This window comes from Gobio gobio, assembly GCF_949357685.1.
Source record: "Gobio gobio genome assembly, chromosome: 25".
NCBI classification, from domain to species: domain Eukaryota; kingdom Metazoa; phylum Chordata; class Actinopteri; order Cypriniformes; family Gobionidae; genus Gobio; species Gobio gobio.
The window spans coordinates 17,773,565-17,792,048 of record NC_137121.1 but is presented as its reverse complement, the minus strand read 5'-3'; the positions used below and the strand labels follow the sequence as shown (position 1 = coordinate 17,792,048).

Genomic DNA, 18,484 nt, shown 5'->3' with positions numbered 1-18,484 from the left:
GAGCTTTTAGTGCGTGCCCCAGACGTAACGTCACTGCAGTGAACTTCAACATTCATCAAGCAATTCAACTTGTATATGTACATTTTTGACTGGCATATAGTCAGTCTACAGATATAAATTCAAAGTAGCACACGTCACAAATGTAATGTTTTTAGCTTTTTTTCTACGAATGCTGAAAAGCATCTCTCTTGCAAAATGAGCAGAAAACCACGGGAAGTGTTCTTTGTGAGTTTTGAAGGGCTGAAATCAGAGTAAAACGGTGAAAATAGCACTTAATCTGGTGACCTGTGTTATTTTGTGCACCCAATATGGATAAGCTACAACGGCTGCGCCCAAATGCTTAAGCTGCTGACTTGTTGCCTCGCAGCCTTATCAGGCAATTCACAGGCAGCGTTTGCGCATGAAGGTACCTCACAAAACATATTTTTCAGACAGGCATTGTATTGGTTTAACTCTCTACAATAGAATAGAGCGAGCTTTGGTGACAACTAAGTGAATATTTAATTACTATAATAGTAATTTCTCGCTAAGAAATAATATCAAAAGTCAAAAACGTACATTTACACACAAACTGACCACTAACCGTAACTTTCAGACACCAATTTTATTTTTTTAGCTCAATGGTCAGACAGGATTGTGGGATATCATAGATAGCAAAGGATACATCTATGCTGCTTTCAAATAAAAACAGCAAGTGAAGCTAGCATTGGATTTGGACGTGCCTTGATGCCTTCCTACCTTAGAATGCATACTTCGAAGGCAGCATTTTTCAGCTTTTGGATACAGCCAACAAGTCAGCAGTGCTGACGCACTTCACGGTGGCCAAAAATAATGCTAGCGTAGCAAAATGTCAAATTTGTCCAGCTAGTAGCCGAATAACTTTGGGTTATATCACATGAGTGTACAGCACCCCAAACAACATAAAAAGTAAACCTGTCTTAATTTAATTTCCAAAATAGAACGTCAACTTTGGTTTTTGTTTCTGCAAAAAAAATTGTGCATAAGCCAGCCGTTTAGAAATCAGCTTGAAATAATGCTATGGGAAGTCGCACCTATTGACGGTCGCTGCTAAAAAGTCACACATATCTCTTTGCTTAGAAAAAGTCAAAGAGCTCATCAAATAAACGAGCATCTCTGATATTTCACACAAATTCCCTATCATGCATCTCAACAGCTCCTTTTGCCAGCAAATCAACATGTTGTTGCAGACACAGGAGCCAAAATGTCAACAAATAGCATTTTGCACTAACCTTAGCAATGTGCTAATGTGTTTGCAGAGGAAATACCTAGAAGTTTGGACCACATACACAATACAAATCATATTCTTCAGTGTGAACTGGAAGTAAATGAGGCTAGCATCTGAAAATCAGTGGGAAAAAACACTTAGCAGGTTGCTTACTTAAAGAGCTAAATACATTAGCGGTGCCCCAACAGGAGTCACGCAGACACCAGAAAAGTGTGGTAATAGCAAATCTTTTGTCACCTCACTGTAAGTGCAATATAATCACACTTTCATTCCCAGTGGGTCACAGGCCCCCCTCCAGGATCCAAATGGAGCAGCTGATCACTGTGTGCTCATATGTTAATAAACACAAATGTGAGAGGTAGAGGAGTGAGCTGTAACCTAAACTTTGTGGACAAAGCTGAGTGGGGAAGATACAGCGGCTGTGTAATTGGAAACTATAAGGACCAGACTCTCAATGAGATGAGGCGTGCTAGGCTGGTGTAAGGTACACCACTTATCTACACTCTTATTTCATTATGGGTTAATTAATGTTTGCTAAAAGGTTAGACCCATTTGACTCACCTAAGATTAACATCTGATCTCTGCAGTGGGTGGACTGTAATGCAACTCCATTACATGAAGACAACTCTTAATGGAATTAATATTTAAACCCATGAAGCGCTGCTGCTCAATGGCTATAATGTGGAGCACAATGTGAAGAGGATGATAGTAACTCATCCCACTCTCTCTCCTTACCGACGTAGCGTTCTACATCCTTGACGGAGAAATCCGGCGGAGGTAATCGGAGACCAAGCCCTTCCATTTTGGGTACAGCGATGGGATACCGGAAGGCATGTCTCTCCAGATACCTCTGGGTGACCTGACCGCCCTGCATTTGCTGCAAGATCTCATCTCCACTGGAGAATAAAAAACACAGGATATTTACTGATTAGAAAGCAGGTCTGAGTAACAAAGTGTGAACTATTTAGGCAAAAAATGTAAACGATTTGTTATTTAAAAAAAGTATAAGAGAAGTATAAATGTCCAATGCATGAATAAAAAGATTTGGTCAACATAAAAAGGTCTGAAAAAAGCACAACTGTTTATTTTTATTTTTACATTGATAATAATAACAAATGTTTTTTTGAGCAGCAAATCAGCATATTAAAATGATTTCTAAAGGATTGTGACACTGAAAACTGAGTTAATGCTAAAAAATTCAGCTTTGCCATGACAGCAATAAATTACATTTTACTAATTACAAAATATATTAAAATAGAAATGATACATTTTAATAATATTTCACAATATTACCTTTTTTTACTGTATTCTTGATCAAATAAATGCAGCCATGATGAGCATAAGATACTTTTGAACAGTAGTATATACAGTAGTAGTAGTTTTTTTCGGGGGTACTATTCCTTTAGCTGAAGTGCTTGTACTGTAATCTACAATCAAAGTTTTCAGGCCACTGCCACAATGACCAGTGGTTTTCAGAGAATAGCATTAGCTGTGCCCATGTAAATCGTGTGGCATTATGGGCGGCACCAAGCGCTGCTGTGCTTTGTCGTGACGGTGTTGGTTTCCCACAATTGGCACACCTACCTAGGGAAGGTCCTGGCCTGCAGCTCCCGCACAAACACAGAGGTGCCAGCCTGCACTGGCTTACTGCCGTCATCAGGCTCAGTGTAGTCATGTCTGTGCCAGTTGCTTCGCTTCTTCACTGTAAAATCAGGCAGAGAGAATTCAATACATCTGGTCTCTGAACAATATCTATTACTATACTACCACAATGCCGTAACATCTGTTGTGCACCACTGCTTGTTGATCACAGTGGTTCAGCTGTCCAGACGCACAGCATCCTAACCAGCTCCTGTCTCATCAGATAATTAGGTTGGTAACATATAAGGAAAAATCTGAGGAGCTTCATTTAAATGTACTGGTAAGTGTGACCCGATAGGGCCTAACAGTCAAAAAAGAGGATACATACTCAAAGAGGGTCCGTGGTGGATGTCACAGTTGGGACAGTGGTAAACGTCAATGTCCACAGCATGGTGCTCTTCTACCTCAACACAGCTGCAAGACAACAAACGTAAACAAATTAATTCTGTGAAAGCTCAAAATAGTTTTCTGGGGATACTGTATGTGCAAGGACTAATGAATCCTTGATGGAAGTTAGGCTAAAGTCAATATGCAACCACAGTCCTCCAAACAGATACTTCCAGCCATGCAAATGCAAGAAAACAATGGTATCTTACATTACTATTCTAAAGTTTGGAGTCAGAAAGATATTTAGTTTTTTAGTCTCTATATAGGCTGTATTTATTTGAACCAAAATATAGGGGGGGAAAAATAGCAAAAATAAACTTCAAATAACTGTTTTCTATTTGAATTAGGGTTGCAAAGTGGCTGAAAATGTCCAGAAAAGTTTCAGAAGTTTCCAAAAATTCTTGGAAACTTTGCAACCCTAATTAATATACATTTCATTTGCAACCCTAATCACTATATATTTTAAAATGTAATTTATTCCTGTGATGCAAAGCTGAATTTTCAGTCTTCAGTGTCACAAGATCCTTCAGAAATTATTCTAATATGCTGATTTGCTGCTCAAGAAACATTTCTTATGATTATTGTTGAAAACAGATGAAGACATGTAGCACGCTATCATATCTAGCTAATTAAAAAAAGCTGTTCTTACCTAATAGCGCTAAGGCAGAAAGCCATTTTTATTTTATTTTTTTAGCATATTAGCGCATTTTCATTATTTCTATTCACGCACTGATTACCCAGTGGAATTACTTTGAGGAAGGAGGACAGGATCTTGTACGGCACTCTTGCTATACAACAATATGCAAACTGGCTCACACCTGCAGAAGGAGCTTATTAAAACATTTCCCCACATCTGAAGTGTTCAGTAGCTTTGCCAACAAGCGTCTTATCGCTCAAGGCCTCTTTGCCCTACTTCTTAATTTTTCCACTTCCAGCCACACCTTCCAATTAGCTTAAAGGCATGTTGATTCACAGGAAGTCATATGACAAGCTAGCTCCTGGCATTGTGTGGAGATTCATTAGCCAGACAGGTAATGAGGCCTTGCACACTTCTCTGGCTCAGGTTTTGCTCGATGTTGCCAAAGAAAGCAATTTCGCTAACTCCTTGGTTTGAGTGTTACATTACCCAGAGTGAAGTGCTCCAAACAATGAGGGCTTCATGTGGAGAACGCTTGACTAGCTGGAAGTAGCCTGAAGTAGTCTGACACTGCAATATAACAAATGATATGCATGGGGTGCACCACGGCTTTTCAAAAAAACCTCGATTAGCAACCTCAATGAATCCCAAAGATTCAACAGATTCTGCATTGACCGAAGAGTAACTCCAGACTGGGTCATCTACGGTCGATTATGTTTAACCCCAGACAGGCCCGGCTAAACCAGAGCTCCAGATGTGAGGTTACATTTGGTTGTGCTCCAGGGCACGAGACATGAGGTAAACGGGGGAGGGGAGCGTGTTTATTTTGGAAACCAGTGTGGGAAACAGTGGCATTTGAGTGGCAATGGTGGTGTCTACATCAAAACATTGAAATTAGCCTTCCTACTGGGAAAATTTGGGTTTTATTATTTTCTTTTATACATTATTAACAACGTTAGCTGCCAGACAAAACAAAGTTACGGTCCTGTTGAAACATGACATGTTTTCAGCGCTTTTTGGGTTTTTACATTTTTTCCAAATGGTTTATGCATAATTTAATGTGGTGAAGAAACTTGGGTCAGCTGATTGTTGTTCAGGAAAGTCGTTTGTGAAATACTCTACTCTTCTAGCGAAATATGATTTTTGGCTTTGTGGTTATTGTATCCTTGTTCATTATTTTAGGGACTGTAAGCAAATATGCAGCGTTTAAGGGAAATGTGCCACTTTAGCGCTGTTTGGATTTATTCTAATGATTGTGTTTGATTTATAAATATGTTTATTAAGCCTTCCAAAATAATCTTGCAGCATTTATTGTGTTATTTAAAGGGCACGATAGTAATGCACCTATAGGCGGGTGTACAACGCATGTATACTCTTCTTATTACACACAGGGATGCGCAGCAGCACACAAACATTTTTAAATATTACAAATAAAAGGATTCCTCTTTGGAGAAGCGTTCAGTCTTTTCACTCGCAAATTCATGGTGCAAGCACACGTTTCCGTTGTTAAACTAGTAAAAGTGGATTCACACACGTCCTGAGCGCACCTGCGCCATCGATCGTTAAAATAGGGCCCTTAGTCACCCGCATTTCGTTTCGAACCTTATTTTTTCTGTGGAATAGGAAAGGAAACATTTTGAAGAATGTTTACACTGCACAAAAAGCTATCAAATCCCATTTGCACATCTGGATAATATTGTCACGTTTGATTGCATGCACGTACCAATAGCAATTGGATTAACTGAACGGGATGCTCACCAGCTTGGTTTGGAATGGCATGACGGGGACTAAACCCTTTCAATTATCCCCCCAAAAAAACCTAGTCAACAAATTTTATAAAATTGAAATGAGGGACCAATTGGAAGCAAGTGCACCACGTCAACATCCACATACGTTTTTTTCCCCTCAAAGGAGCCAGAACAATCTGTGCTAGCTGCTACATGCCGGCCAAGAACTTTCCCTCTCTCCATTTCCTTCAGACTCTCACTTGTGATAGTGAAGAGACAACCAAAAAGGACATGCAGGAAGTGACTCATGGAGATCATTACATCACACCGCCTCAGTTCTTGACCTACTGTTGGACGACACACCAGCTCTCTCCTCAAATCTGAGAGAACGGTTAAATCCTACTCTATCTGAATAATCTGTGGTGAAGAACACAGTGTCACTAAAAACAGATTTGACTCAGGAGTTTTTGAGCCACAATAACAGATGATAAAACATTCCTCTGTTGCCAAGCAAGATGGGTGAAAAGAACAGCACTGGTGGGAGAAAGAAAAAAAAAGACAGCTTGAGTTCTGAATCTGAATGAGTTCAGGCCACAAGAGAGCTTACATCACGAGAGACTGGTGGGTTGCTAGCGTAACAAGAAGATTCAGGCAGAAAGAGAGCATGATGCAACTGGAAAAGAAAATATGAAGTGCAATATTATTGGATAGTTTCTGCTATGGAGAGTTAAATTATGAAATAAGGGTGATGAAATAATCGAGTGTTGCTATCAAGTACTCACATAAAATATATTTGTACATGTCTTGATGTTTTTATTAATCCTTGTTGTTTATTTATTATATAAATATATCTGAATCAACATATGTATAAATAGTAACACTTTACAACACGGTTCAAATTTGTTACTATTAATTGTTGCATTAGGTATCAAGAACGAAAAATTTATTAGTTTCATGGCATTTATTAATCTAGCTTACCATTCATTTTTACCTCAAAAGGGGAAAAAAATGGAACATGAATTTACAATGAACAATTGTAATTTATAACTAAAATAAAATAAAATATATTTTTTCTAAATTGCACTTACCCACATAGAACCTAATTTGAAAGGGGACCAGCAGAACAAGCTCAAAAAATAACTCAAAAGACAAGACAAATGGCTAAAAAAGGCTAAATTTACCCAATATTTATGTGCGAATTGTACTATTTACATACCAAATCAGTCAAATACGAGGTCTTAGAAGGCCGCTTGCTATGAAGCGAATAAGTTTTTCCTTTCCTTTAATTCTGGTTTGGAAATATCTGAGAGTTAGAGTTCACTATTAGAGTTTCGCTGTTAACGCAGATGAGCAAGCCAACAACCATATAACATTGTCACAAACAAATTCCACAGAACCTCATGAGACTTGCTAAACCATGCACTTTTTGTCCTCCAGTGGGTGGTTTAGTGTGAAATATAATAATAATAGCATTAAAGTATGAGAAATGCAGTAACAGACTTGTTTGTTCCAGTGATATTTTATTCATTTAAATCTTACCATGCCATTGCATTCTCATTGCCTAAGCTTACACTGTTGCACTGGTATTGCATGTTGTTTTTTTTTGGGGGGGGGGGCCTCAAGGGAAACAGAATGTCATTGCATCGGTCCAAATCTTTTGTCTAAATGGGACGCATGTCACAACAAAAACAACAGTAATATTGAGATAATGTACTCTAGAAAGATGGCCATACTGGATGATCCTTTGCCTAAAAGCGTATTGACTTGAGAAATAACAACACAAACAAGACTCTGGGCTCCATTCCACTAGTATCATAAATCTGGGTTGTCCGTGTCTGGAAGGAAGAGCCTTTAAGCCCTAAAAAGATGTTGGGATTTGGCCTCAAAAGACATGAGAGCACATTGAACGGCTTTATCAAGACTGTGAAGGGTGAGAACCTCTTCCATGGTTGAAGAACAGCCGTTCCTCCCGGAGCGCTTATGACCTGCCATTTAGCCTGAATGGAGATAGTCATTACTCAGCGGAAATGTAGGCTCGATCAGGAGATGGAACAAGTCTAGGCAAACAATAAGAGGATGTGGCCATTTTTCTCAACTGCACGCTTTTGGAGAAGTGCCCAAGGGCCCCCAATGAGAAGGCAATACATTTCTGATGGCTCCTGAGATAATGGGTGAGGGCTGGTTTCGCGTGGCTTTTCAGGTCTAATGTAGGTCCTAGCAAGGGTTTTAGTTGAAGAATGTTGGAAGATACTTGAAGGCTCCTTTGAAGGAGCCATCATAAGTGCATAAACCCAACACAACCAATGAGATCTCCTGAAGGCTTAACCAATCGTTCACCTAGACTGCAAGCAGATGAAAAGAGTCTCCATGGTGATGGCAAGTTCACAGGCAGAATTCACAGTATGTAAGCCATAGATCCCATTATGCTCTCAGAATCCCACTTTGTACTATGGTTTGAGCCTGAGGCCTCCTTGCTGACTAAAGCATGCATGGAAATGTGGAGAATTTCAAGTAACATTTCTATTTAGTCCATCACAACTGTTGGATAAGCACTTGATATGCGCTACTAAGGAATTAGGGATGGGAATCAAAAGGATTAACTATTCAGAATTATCCAATTTTACACTTAAAGCTTCTTAAAGGGATAGTCAACACAAAAAATAAATATTGGTGTCATCATTTACTTGCATGTTGTTCCAAACCTGTATGACTTTCTCTCTTCTGTATATCTTCTTTTTTTGTTGCACAGGTTTGGAAAGACTTGAGGGCAAGTAAATGAAGACAGAATTTTCATTTTGTGTGAACCATCCCTTTAAATGATTCTATTACTGATGGTGCTAATAATTTTCAGAAGAGATACATTTTTGAAAAAAAAGTCCAATTTAAATGAATCTAGTCATTTCGCTGTGTCATCCATAACCATTGCTGATTTCCTTTAATCTGTGAATCACAAATACTATTTATAGCATAATATCTGAAATTTTTCTATACAATATAACTTCAATTTTGGTCTTTTCGTCACCAAAGCTATCATAAAGGAATGATCAAATTGACAAAATGTAGGCAATTATTTTAATAAAGGTTGTACACTGTGCATCATCAATATCAACATGACTAAGAGGTCACTTCCAAGCGAAGTAGCTTTTTATTATTAAATTCAGCGAGTTAGCATGTTCAAAGTTTAACAAACTTGAACACGATGCCAAATCTATATGGGAAAATGTTTCGGCTCATACGAAATTACAGATCGTACAGATTCTTATTGAGATGACTGCATTTCGTCTGCAGAATTTTGCCATATAAATGGTAAATGCGACTGCATAAGTTTCCATTGTAGCACACAAGTCTTATGGACTGCTTTTTGAGCTTGATAACCCCTGGTCACCATTCACTAGCCGCATTTCCACCGCAGGAACTAGGGACTTTGGGGTGTGCAGGGACCAGGGTCTAAATCAGGGGTGGGGAACGTTGATCCACTCTCTTGCAGAGTTTAGCTCCAACCCTAATCAAACACACCTGAAGCGGTCTTCAGGAGTACTAAAGTTACAGGCAGGTGAGTGTTTTTTGGCCCTCCAGGATCAACATTCCCCACCCCTGGTCTAAATGAAGTTCCGGGTAAAAAAAGCCCCCCTCAGAAAGCTCGTGAGGCAGTACTTCTTCAAAGTTCAGGAACTTTTGGGAGTGGGACTAGGGCGCTGAACATGCTGATTGGTTGACTCCATGCAGCCAAAAGTTTTCACATTCATTACTCAGGTAGAAGTATAGATAATAGGGTTTAAAAAGACTTTTGTAAAAGTTGAAGTATCAACGCAAGCTTTTTACTCAAGTAAAAGTACTGGTTTCAAAGTATAAAAATAAAAGTAATGTAAGGAAAAAAATGCCATTGAGGACAAAAGCTTAGGCCGTGCCACAGGGGCCTACAGTGCACTACCCCACCACCTCAAAAAAAAAATTTTTTCTAAAGGCCATAATGACTATAATGTTATAAAATTTGGGATGCACTAGGCTACCTGTTTCAGCCGCATACATGCCCATGGAAAATGAACGCATTTTAGTACAATGCAAATACATTAAAGAACCATATGTGTGTACTACTACTGAGCACTACGTGATTTGTGCCATGTGCAGGTGCGATGGATCGCGTACAAACCAATAGGGTGTCGGAATGGTATATGTTTATACTTCTCATCCAACCACAATCAAGTTCACTATATCCAGATGGCGCGATTTATCTGGATAGGTTTTTTTGTTTGTTTTTTGAACGATGACAAGCCGAAATTAAATGGGTACGCCGATGGGCCGGCGACGAGGTTCAGGCTTTATTAAAGGGATAGTTCACCCAAAAATTAAAATTGTGTCATTTACTCACCCTCAAGATGTTCCAAACCTGTATGAGTTTCTTTGTTCTGCTGAACAGAAAAGAAGATATTTAGAAGAATGTTTGTAACCAAGCAGATAGAGCAACCATTGACTACCATAGTAGGGGGAAAAAATACTATGGTAGTCAATGGTTGCTCGCTCTGCTTTTACATTCTACTAAATATCTTCTTTTGTGTTCAGCAGAACAAAAACTCATACAGGTTTGGAACAACTTGAGGGTGAGTAAATGATGACACAATTTTCATTTTTGGGTGAACTATCCCTTTAAGCTTATATACGGAGCACGAAAATCTAGCAGGAACTGGAAAGTCGACAGCAGTCCTACTTCACCAGACTAATTTGCCTAATCTTCACGGTACTTTAGATGGCTATGGAAAGGCAGACGGCAACAGGTCTGGGGGGGGGAAAGTTCAGGGGACAAATTGTGCTGAGTAATTTTGGTGGAAGCATGAACACTCTGCTAAACATCTCCTTGTGTGTTCCACGGAAGAAACAAAAGGTCATACAAGTTTGGAATGAAATGGGCCTGGGTAAACAAGACACAATTAGCTCATTCACTTGAGTAATTTATAGGGTCCCTAATAAATTAGTGTAGGGTTTCCGAGTTGGGTGCTAAAGCAGAACCTGACAATGAACTCCCTCATCCATCAGTCCCAAGCTTGAGTTACTCGTCATTTAGCAGACACTTTTCATCCTGTGCGACCTACAACACTCTAATTGCAAAGACTCCCTGGAATAAACTAAGGGTTAAGTGCTTTGCCTCAGGGCATAATGATAGAACAGTAAGATAAAGTGGCCGAGCAGGATTGTGAGGTGAACCTATACCCTTTGTGTTAGCAAAGCGGATCTTCATTGCAAAGAACACCGTTTTGATGTGTGGCTGCACTTATTTGCTAAATTAAGCCAGGCTGAGGGAAGTCGGGGAGGAAACTGAGAGCAAAAAAAACCCTCAGCCAAACAGACAGTGAAGCAGCAGGAAACAAAACATAAAATGAGGGCAATGGAAGATAAACTAAAGCCTTCCCCTCTCCTACTTTATGTCTCTTTGTGAAGAAACCGACTGTCTCGACACAGGCGAGCCCCTGAGAGTAATGAGCACAGGAAACTGCATTTAGCATAGGAAACTTGGCTTTACTGCTTCAAACCCACAAGCTGGGCCAAGACCATCACCCCAACAAGAGCAGGGGACTTCCTCCAGACGCAACTGTGCTGCAAACTCTCACCTTTGTTTGGAGATCAAAACACAAACAAGACTGTAACTGCCATTAAAAATAGCATAGAGCCTTACAGTTTAAACTAGAGATCCACTACCATTCAGAAGTTCAGTACATTTTTCTTTAAGAAATTAATACTTTTATTCCGCAAGGACACATTCAATTGATCAAAAGTGACAGTAAAGACATTTATAATGTTACTAAAGACTTCTATTTCAAATAAATGCTGCTCTGTTGAACTTTCTATTCAAAGAATTTTGAAGAAATAAATAAATTGTATCATGGTTTCCTCAAATATATTAAGCAGCACAACTGTTTTCAACATTGATAATAATAGGAAATGTTTCTTGAGCAGCAAATCAGCATATTAGATTGATTTCTGAAAGATCATGTGACTGATGCTGAAAATTCAGCTTTCCCATCACAAGAATAAATTACTTAATAAAATATATTAAAATACATTGTAATAATTTTCACAATATAACAGTTTTTAGGGTATTTCTGATCAAATAAATGCAGGTGAGACTTCTTTCAAAAACATTTTTACAAATCTTAAAATCGACCACAAACTTTTGAACGGTACTATATATATATATATATATATATATATATATACACTCACCTAAAGGATTATTAGGAACACCTGTTCAATTTCTCATTAATGCAATTATCTAATCAACCAATCACATGGCAGTTGCTTCAATGCATTTAGGGGTGTGGTCCTGGTCAAGACAATCTCCTGAACTCCAAACTGAATGTCAGAATGGGAAAGAAATGTGATTTAAGCAGTTTTGAGCGTGACATGGTTGTTGGTGCCAGACGGGCCGGTCTGAGTATTTCACAATCTGCTCAGTTACTGGGATTTTCACACACAACCATTTCTAGGGTTAACAAAGAATGGTGTGAAAAGGGAAAAACATCCAGTATGCGGCAGTCCTGTGTGCGAAAATGCCTTGTTGATGCTAGAGGTCAGAGGAGAATGGGCCGACTGATTCAATCTGATAGAAGAGCAACTTTGACTGAAATAACCACTCGTTACAACTGAGGTATGCAGCAAAGCATTCGTGAAGCCACAACATGCACAACCTTGAGGCGGATGGGCTACAACAGCAGAAGACCCCACCGGGTACCACTCATCTACACTACAAAGAGGAAAAAGAGGCTACAATTTGCACAAGCTCACCAAAATTGGACAGTTGAAGACTGGAAAAATGTTGCCTGGTCTGATGAGTCTCGATTTCTGTTGAGACATTCAGATGGTAGAGTCAGAATTTGGCGTAAACAGAATGAGAACATGGATCCATCATGCCTTGTTACCACTGTGCAGGCTGGTGGTGGTGGTGTAATGGTGTGGGGGATGTTTTCTTGGCACACTTTAGGCCCCTTAGTGCCAATTGCGCATCGTTTAAATGCCACGGCCTACCTGAGCATTGTTTCTGACCATGTCCATCCCTTTATGACCACCATGTACCCATCCTCTGATGGCTACTTCCAGCAGGATAATGCACCATGTCACAAAGCTCAAATCATTTCAAATTGGTTTCTTGAACATGACAATGAGTTCACTGTACTAAAATGGCCCCCACAGTCACCAGATCTCAACCCAATAGAGCATCTTTGGGATGTGGTGGAACGGGAGCTTTGTGCCCTGGATGTGCATCCCACAAATCTCCATCAACTGCAAGATGCTATCTCAATATGGGCCAACATTTCTAAGAATACTTTCAGCACCTTGTTGAATCAATGCCACGTAGAATTAAGGCAGTTCTGAAGGCGAAAGGGGGTCAAACACAGAATTAGTATGGTGTTCCTAATAATCCTTTACGTGAGTGTATATTTTATATTTATGAATTATTTGCAAGTGTCAGATTTACTGTTGTTTTCGATTTGTCACAATGATTACTAATCAATTCACTACAACAATAAAACAATATAGTACATTTTGAATCAATGATGTCACAAAACAAATGAGTGTCTTGCGACATTCAAGAGAGTCTAGTATTCTGTGACGAGTGAAACCAAACCTGTGGTTTGAGGCGACATTCCCACAGCTCAAACTACTTTCCCTTTTCAAAGCATTAAAATACTATAACAGCCCTTATTAGCTATGGCAAATGTGACAGATGACCAGTGAGATCATCCGGTCTATTCATAAAGTGGATAATGGTCATGAAATCAATAGACCTCCATCATAACCAGTCTGTGAAAAATCCATCTGACAAACGGCTCAAATAATATTGTTAACTGAAGACCATGGAAAACCAATATCGAATTTAGAAGCATGCATTTATATTCATGCAAGACATTTTATAACTTAGTAACTGCATACTAATCATTTTCTTTATTTTATTTTATCCTAATTGATATTCGAGTGAAGCAGCACAAGATCATCTTGTCATCATTAAGAATCCCTAATGTCCCATACAAAAACGGGTGACTTTTCGACCGGGCCAATCCAACTAAAAACCTAGGCTGACAAGACAGAAGTCATCTATCTCTCCTCAGTGTTTTCCACCTCAGAGGGACGTTGATGAATGGGGCTTTGAACTTGCCTCTGGGCAGTGAGGCCTCCTCCATCAATCTTTTCCCTCCTACAAACACACAAGCACACCCACGCCCGTGCATCAAGCATGCAAATACAGATTATTCAAAAGACAGAGACGCACTGAATCACAGACCTCAGAACTGGTTTAGGAGGATTTGTTTAGGATAAACTAACCATTTATACAAGTCATTAGGTAACATTCCAAGGTCACTGTAAATCTGTAACATCCAAGGAAACTGTACATCTGGGCATCTTGTCACTATCAGGCATGAATATAAGGAGTTTCGTAATTCTCAGAGGCAATCGCCCCCAGCAGCTCCTGTCTCCCAAACCAGGCTGTGCATGGAGCCAGATAACAGCCAGGCCCGGGTGACCGGCTAGACAGCTTAATCCCATTGGTGGCAGGCAGCAGTGACACACGGAACCTTTTGAGTAACTGAACAAAACACATCAACCACGCATCCCACAAATATGATTATCCCGCGTTATCAACAGTGCCAGTGGGCGCCACAATGTTGTAATGCAAAGATACAGAAGCCCCTTGGCAAAATTAAACATCTCATGCAATTTAAACACACAGGCCTAATAATGCAAATATGCTTGAAAACCATGGTAAATATTTATATTCTATAATAAGGGTGGAAAATTTTGGTTGTGACCGGTTTATGCTAGGCCTTTAAAACGACGGTAGTTAGAGAGATACCAGACCTGCATTCAGTCACACATGAAATACAACATATACCATATATTATGAAAGAAATTAAGCCTTTTTTTATTTAAATATATTTTATTTTATTATGCAATTTATCCCCGTGATTGCAAAGCTTAATTTTCAGCATCATTTTAGTGTCACATGATCCTTCAGAAGTCATTCTAATACACTGATTCGGTATTCATTTATTATTATTGGTGCTGATTTATAACATTTCATAGTGTAATCAATGTTGAAAATAGATTTAGCTGTTTAATATTTGGCCAGAAAACAACACTTTTTTTCAAATTCAGAAAGTACAAAAGAACAGTATTTTTGTAACATTATAAATGCCTTTACTAATACTTTATCAATTTAATACCTCTTCCTTTTCTTTTTAATCTTACCCAAAACTAGGGCTGCGCAATATATCGAAATTATCGAAATATCGCAAATGTACATATCGCAATATCGCAAGGGTATGCAATATCTGAATGATTTTAATATGCTACTTCAACATTGTGAAAAGTGTACGTGTAGGTTGATGCATATAGCAGAGAATACACTGGGCACACGACTGTTACTTATGTGACTTGCTTGACGTTAAAATGAGTTATTACATGCAATAACTAGCAAAAAACAACTCCTTGCAGTCTCGCTCCGTCTGCTGTCTGACACACACACCGAAACGTGCGCACAAGCCGCTTTTTTCGTGTCTTGTTACACACTTGGATTGTCAAATACACACACAGTTATGTCAAAATGGCTGTCTTGATGAGTATTCAGGTAAACCAATCGGTTATGCTTTAAGTGAAAGATATCAGTTGGGGAAAGAAATAGATTTTACACACTTAAAGCAATATCGTATCGCATATCGAATATCGCATTATTTAACAAGGATATCGCACATCGCATTTTTCTTCAATATCACACAGCCCTACCCAAAACTTTTAATGGAAGTGTTTTCCACAAAAATATTATGCAGTAAAAACGGTTTTGTTTTTTGAGCACCAAATCAGCATATTACAGTTTATCTCAGTCGCTTTGGTACATTTCTCAGATCAGAATTGAAATTCTCAAAACTACCTGTTCAACTCTCACATCATTGTGTCACTTGTGCACATCAAAAAAGCAGTTTCTCATTTCTTTGAACAAGTGGCAAATGCTTGTGTACATCCATGCAAATGATTATGTACAATTTTCTGCTGTTTCCTATATTATCAGTTGCTTACGTCATGTTGATCAAAATGTATTATATTGGGTCTCTGTTGAATAGTCTCACCCCCCAAAACATTTAGGCATTAGTTCATAGCATAAGTCTTTTCATGCAAAATGGTTGAACAAGTTGTCATATGTCAAGCATATTTCTATACATTTCCATTAGACGTTCATATTTCTACTTTTGTTTTTCAGTTTTTTTTTCCTTTGTGCTATGCAGTGCTGTCTTTTTCTCTCTGTACCGCAATGACATGGTCTGTCAACAAATTACAGTACAAACAGTAAAAGCGTAAATGTGAATCTTGTCCAGTCTCTTACAATCAAACTCACACATACACTAAGGTGTAACCAACAATTTACAATAATTGTCATCAAAACTTTAGCCATAGTTTACATCAGAACATCCGTCCAGAGTACAGTTATATTGACAATATGACTAAGCAATTTGACTGTCTTATCCGTACACAATGACACAAGGACTTGTCATTCTGATGGCACTGACATGTTCATTGACACAGATATTTACTTTTGAGAGATGAACTAAGGATTTTGAGCAAGAGACTGGTTTTTGCAGGTAATCCATGGTGTTTTGCTATTTGTACGAATTGTTTTGAGAAATGCACTTACTGTTTTGCAAATGTCGAGGATGATTCGAGAAATGTACCAAAGCGACTGAGAAAAACTGTAAAATGATTTCTGAAGGATAATGTGAAACTGAAGACTTGAGTAATGATGCTGAAATAACACATGAATGTATCACAAATATATTAAAATAGAAAACATTTCTTTTAAATTGTAATAATACTTCACAATATTAGTGTTTTTGTTGTATTTTGAATACAACCTTGGTGAGAGACTTTCAAAAAGTCAAACTTTTGACCAGTAGATTAATGTGTAAAGGTTTACAGGTAAACTAAAAACAAATGTGCCAGCCAGCTGTATCACACTTATAAACAAGCAGCACGGCGTTCTTGCATGCCTTCCGGCATTTTTCAATCCTGAGCATTTCACACAGCTTCAGCTCCACCGTGTACACGCCAAACAGTACCTGCCCCTTTAAGAGGCGGAACCACATGCCCATATTTGTAAAACTGGGGGATTTAAATACCCGACCCCTGCTGTCAATCAAAAAGACCAAACAATCACAGAAACCTTTAGGGGCTGCGCTCTTTTACAAACGTGTCTTTCCCTTTTACAATTAGTACTGCCATTAAACCTAACAAACCCCGAAATTAGAAGCTACTTTCCAAGCAATCTGTACTGCACATTTAAGTCACTTAACGAGAGAAATAGGCAAAAGTCTGATATCGTAAACTCAACCACACGTCTTTGTTTAGTTACCCCCCCCCCCATTCCCCGTGTAACTTTTCATCGAAACCCCCCACGTTTCTTCACGCTTCACAGACTGACTGCTGCAGAAAACCCAACAAAGAAATAACCTGGATATAAAACACATTTAATTTACGAGCTAAGAGCAATCAAAGTCTCAATATAGGCTGCATAACAAAATAAAAAAACCGAGTCGTCACAAATATCCAGATGTTGTTCGGCCAATATTATGGTGAAAGTGCAATTTTTGTTCAAACAATCCAAAACTCTTAAACTGCTTGTTTTATTTTCTGTTAACAACTATGTAATAACTACCAAGTACTGTTTTTAATAATTTTAACCATAAACTAAATTCATGAAAACAGCATGCACGAGTTCACTCGAGAGCAAGTTTCAGCACCACATCGATCATGCTTTAGCTCAAATCCATAGCAATTCGTTTTCTTTTTCATTATAAGGGCTATGCTATTTTACGACTTTGTTTTCTCTCATTTCATATTACATTGTAATAGTTTGCTTTTTGGCATGTACAGCACCCAACTACAGTTAAATGTACAATATTAATAAACCTTCACTTGACGTCTGACAATCTCACGCGCACTTCAACATCCATGTCAATGCTGACATTTATTTAAATCCTATATAATGTGACACAAAACTGCATAAGCGGTTCATGTCAGCTGATGCTCTGAAATCCTAGCCACAAAGCTACTGAGAAAACCCTACGTGAACCCATTTTCGCTGCTCTGATCGCTGGATTTTTGAGAAGCCATGGAAAAACAGCCACATTTTACTGCAAAACAACAACGAAGCTAGGGAAGAATTAACAGACGCGCAACACGAGTGTTTATGTTAGGAAAATGGCAAAGGGTGCGATTAACGCCTGGAAATATTGACAAAGCAGCGCGTGAAATCGTCTCAGTGCGAGCGAGCGAGCTCAACGCACGGCTTACTGACATCCGAAGTGCCATAGGATTTTATACGCGGGTGTTTTTGTTGCCTTTCCGACACAACATATGACGAAGAAACGGTTACATTTCTTACCTGCCGTGAAACCAGTCCTTACAAATATCGCATTCTATCATAAACCGGCTCACATCGTACGGCTGCCGGCAGACGCAATACAGCTGGGCCGTCGCCATCTTCGGACTGTCCCCAAACAACGCAGCCAAGCTGGAATCGGGTTGGGCGGAGATTCCTTCTAATTATGCGGAAACAACACAGAGAGGAACGCGAGAGGAGGGGCGCCGCGCGCATGCCGTGACGTCATGCATCAACACACTGAGCGCGAGGCACGCCAAGTCACTTCATCATTACGTAATACGATAATTGGGTGATAATAAAAAGCATTGTGTTGTAATTAGAAATTATGGATTTGATTTCAATACCCCTGTGTATATAGTTATTCATCCTTGTTATGTTGTTGCTTATTTTATATATATTCTTTGTGTTATTTATTACTATTTGTA

General features: G+C 38.9%; 1 protein-coding gene across 1 annotated transcript in view; it reads right to left on the bottom strand.

Moving 5' to 3' along the window:
• kdm7ab (lysine (K)-specific demethylase 7Ab) overlaps positions 1-18,193 on the bottom strand; it is a 33,864-nt gene extending 15,671 nt beyond the window's left edge. Inside the window, exons 1-4 of the mRNA XM_079809403.1 lie at positions 18,060-18,193; positions 3,216-3,301; positions 2,831-2,948; positions 1,982-2,142 (exon numbers count right to left, since the gene is read on the bottom strand). Of these exons, the coding sequence (XP_079665529.1) occupies positions 1,982-2,142; positions 2,831-2,948; positions 3,216-3,301; positions 18,060-18,157 (463 nt within the window). The 5' untranslated portion in view covers positions 18,158-18,193. The remainder of the gene's footprint in view (positions 1-1,981; positions 2,143-2,830; positions 2,949-3,215; positions 3,302-18,059) is intronic.
• Positions 18,194-18,484: the final 291 nt, after the last annotated feature.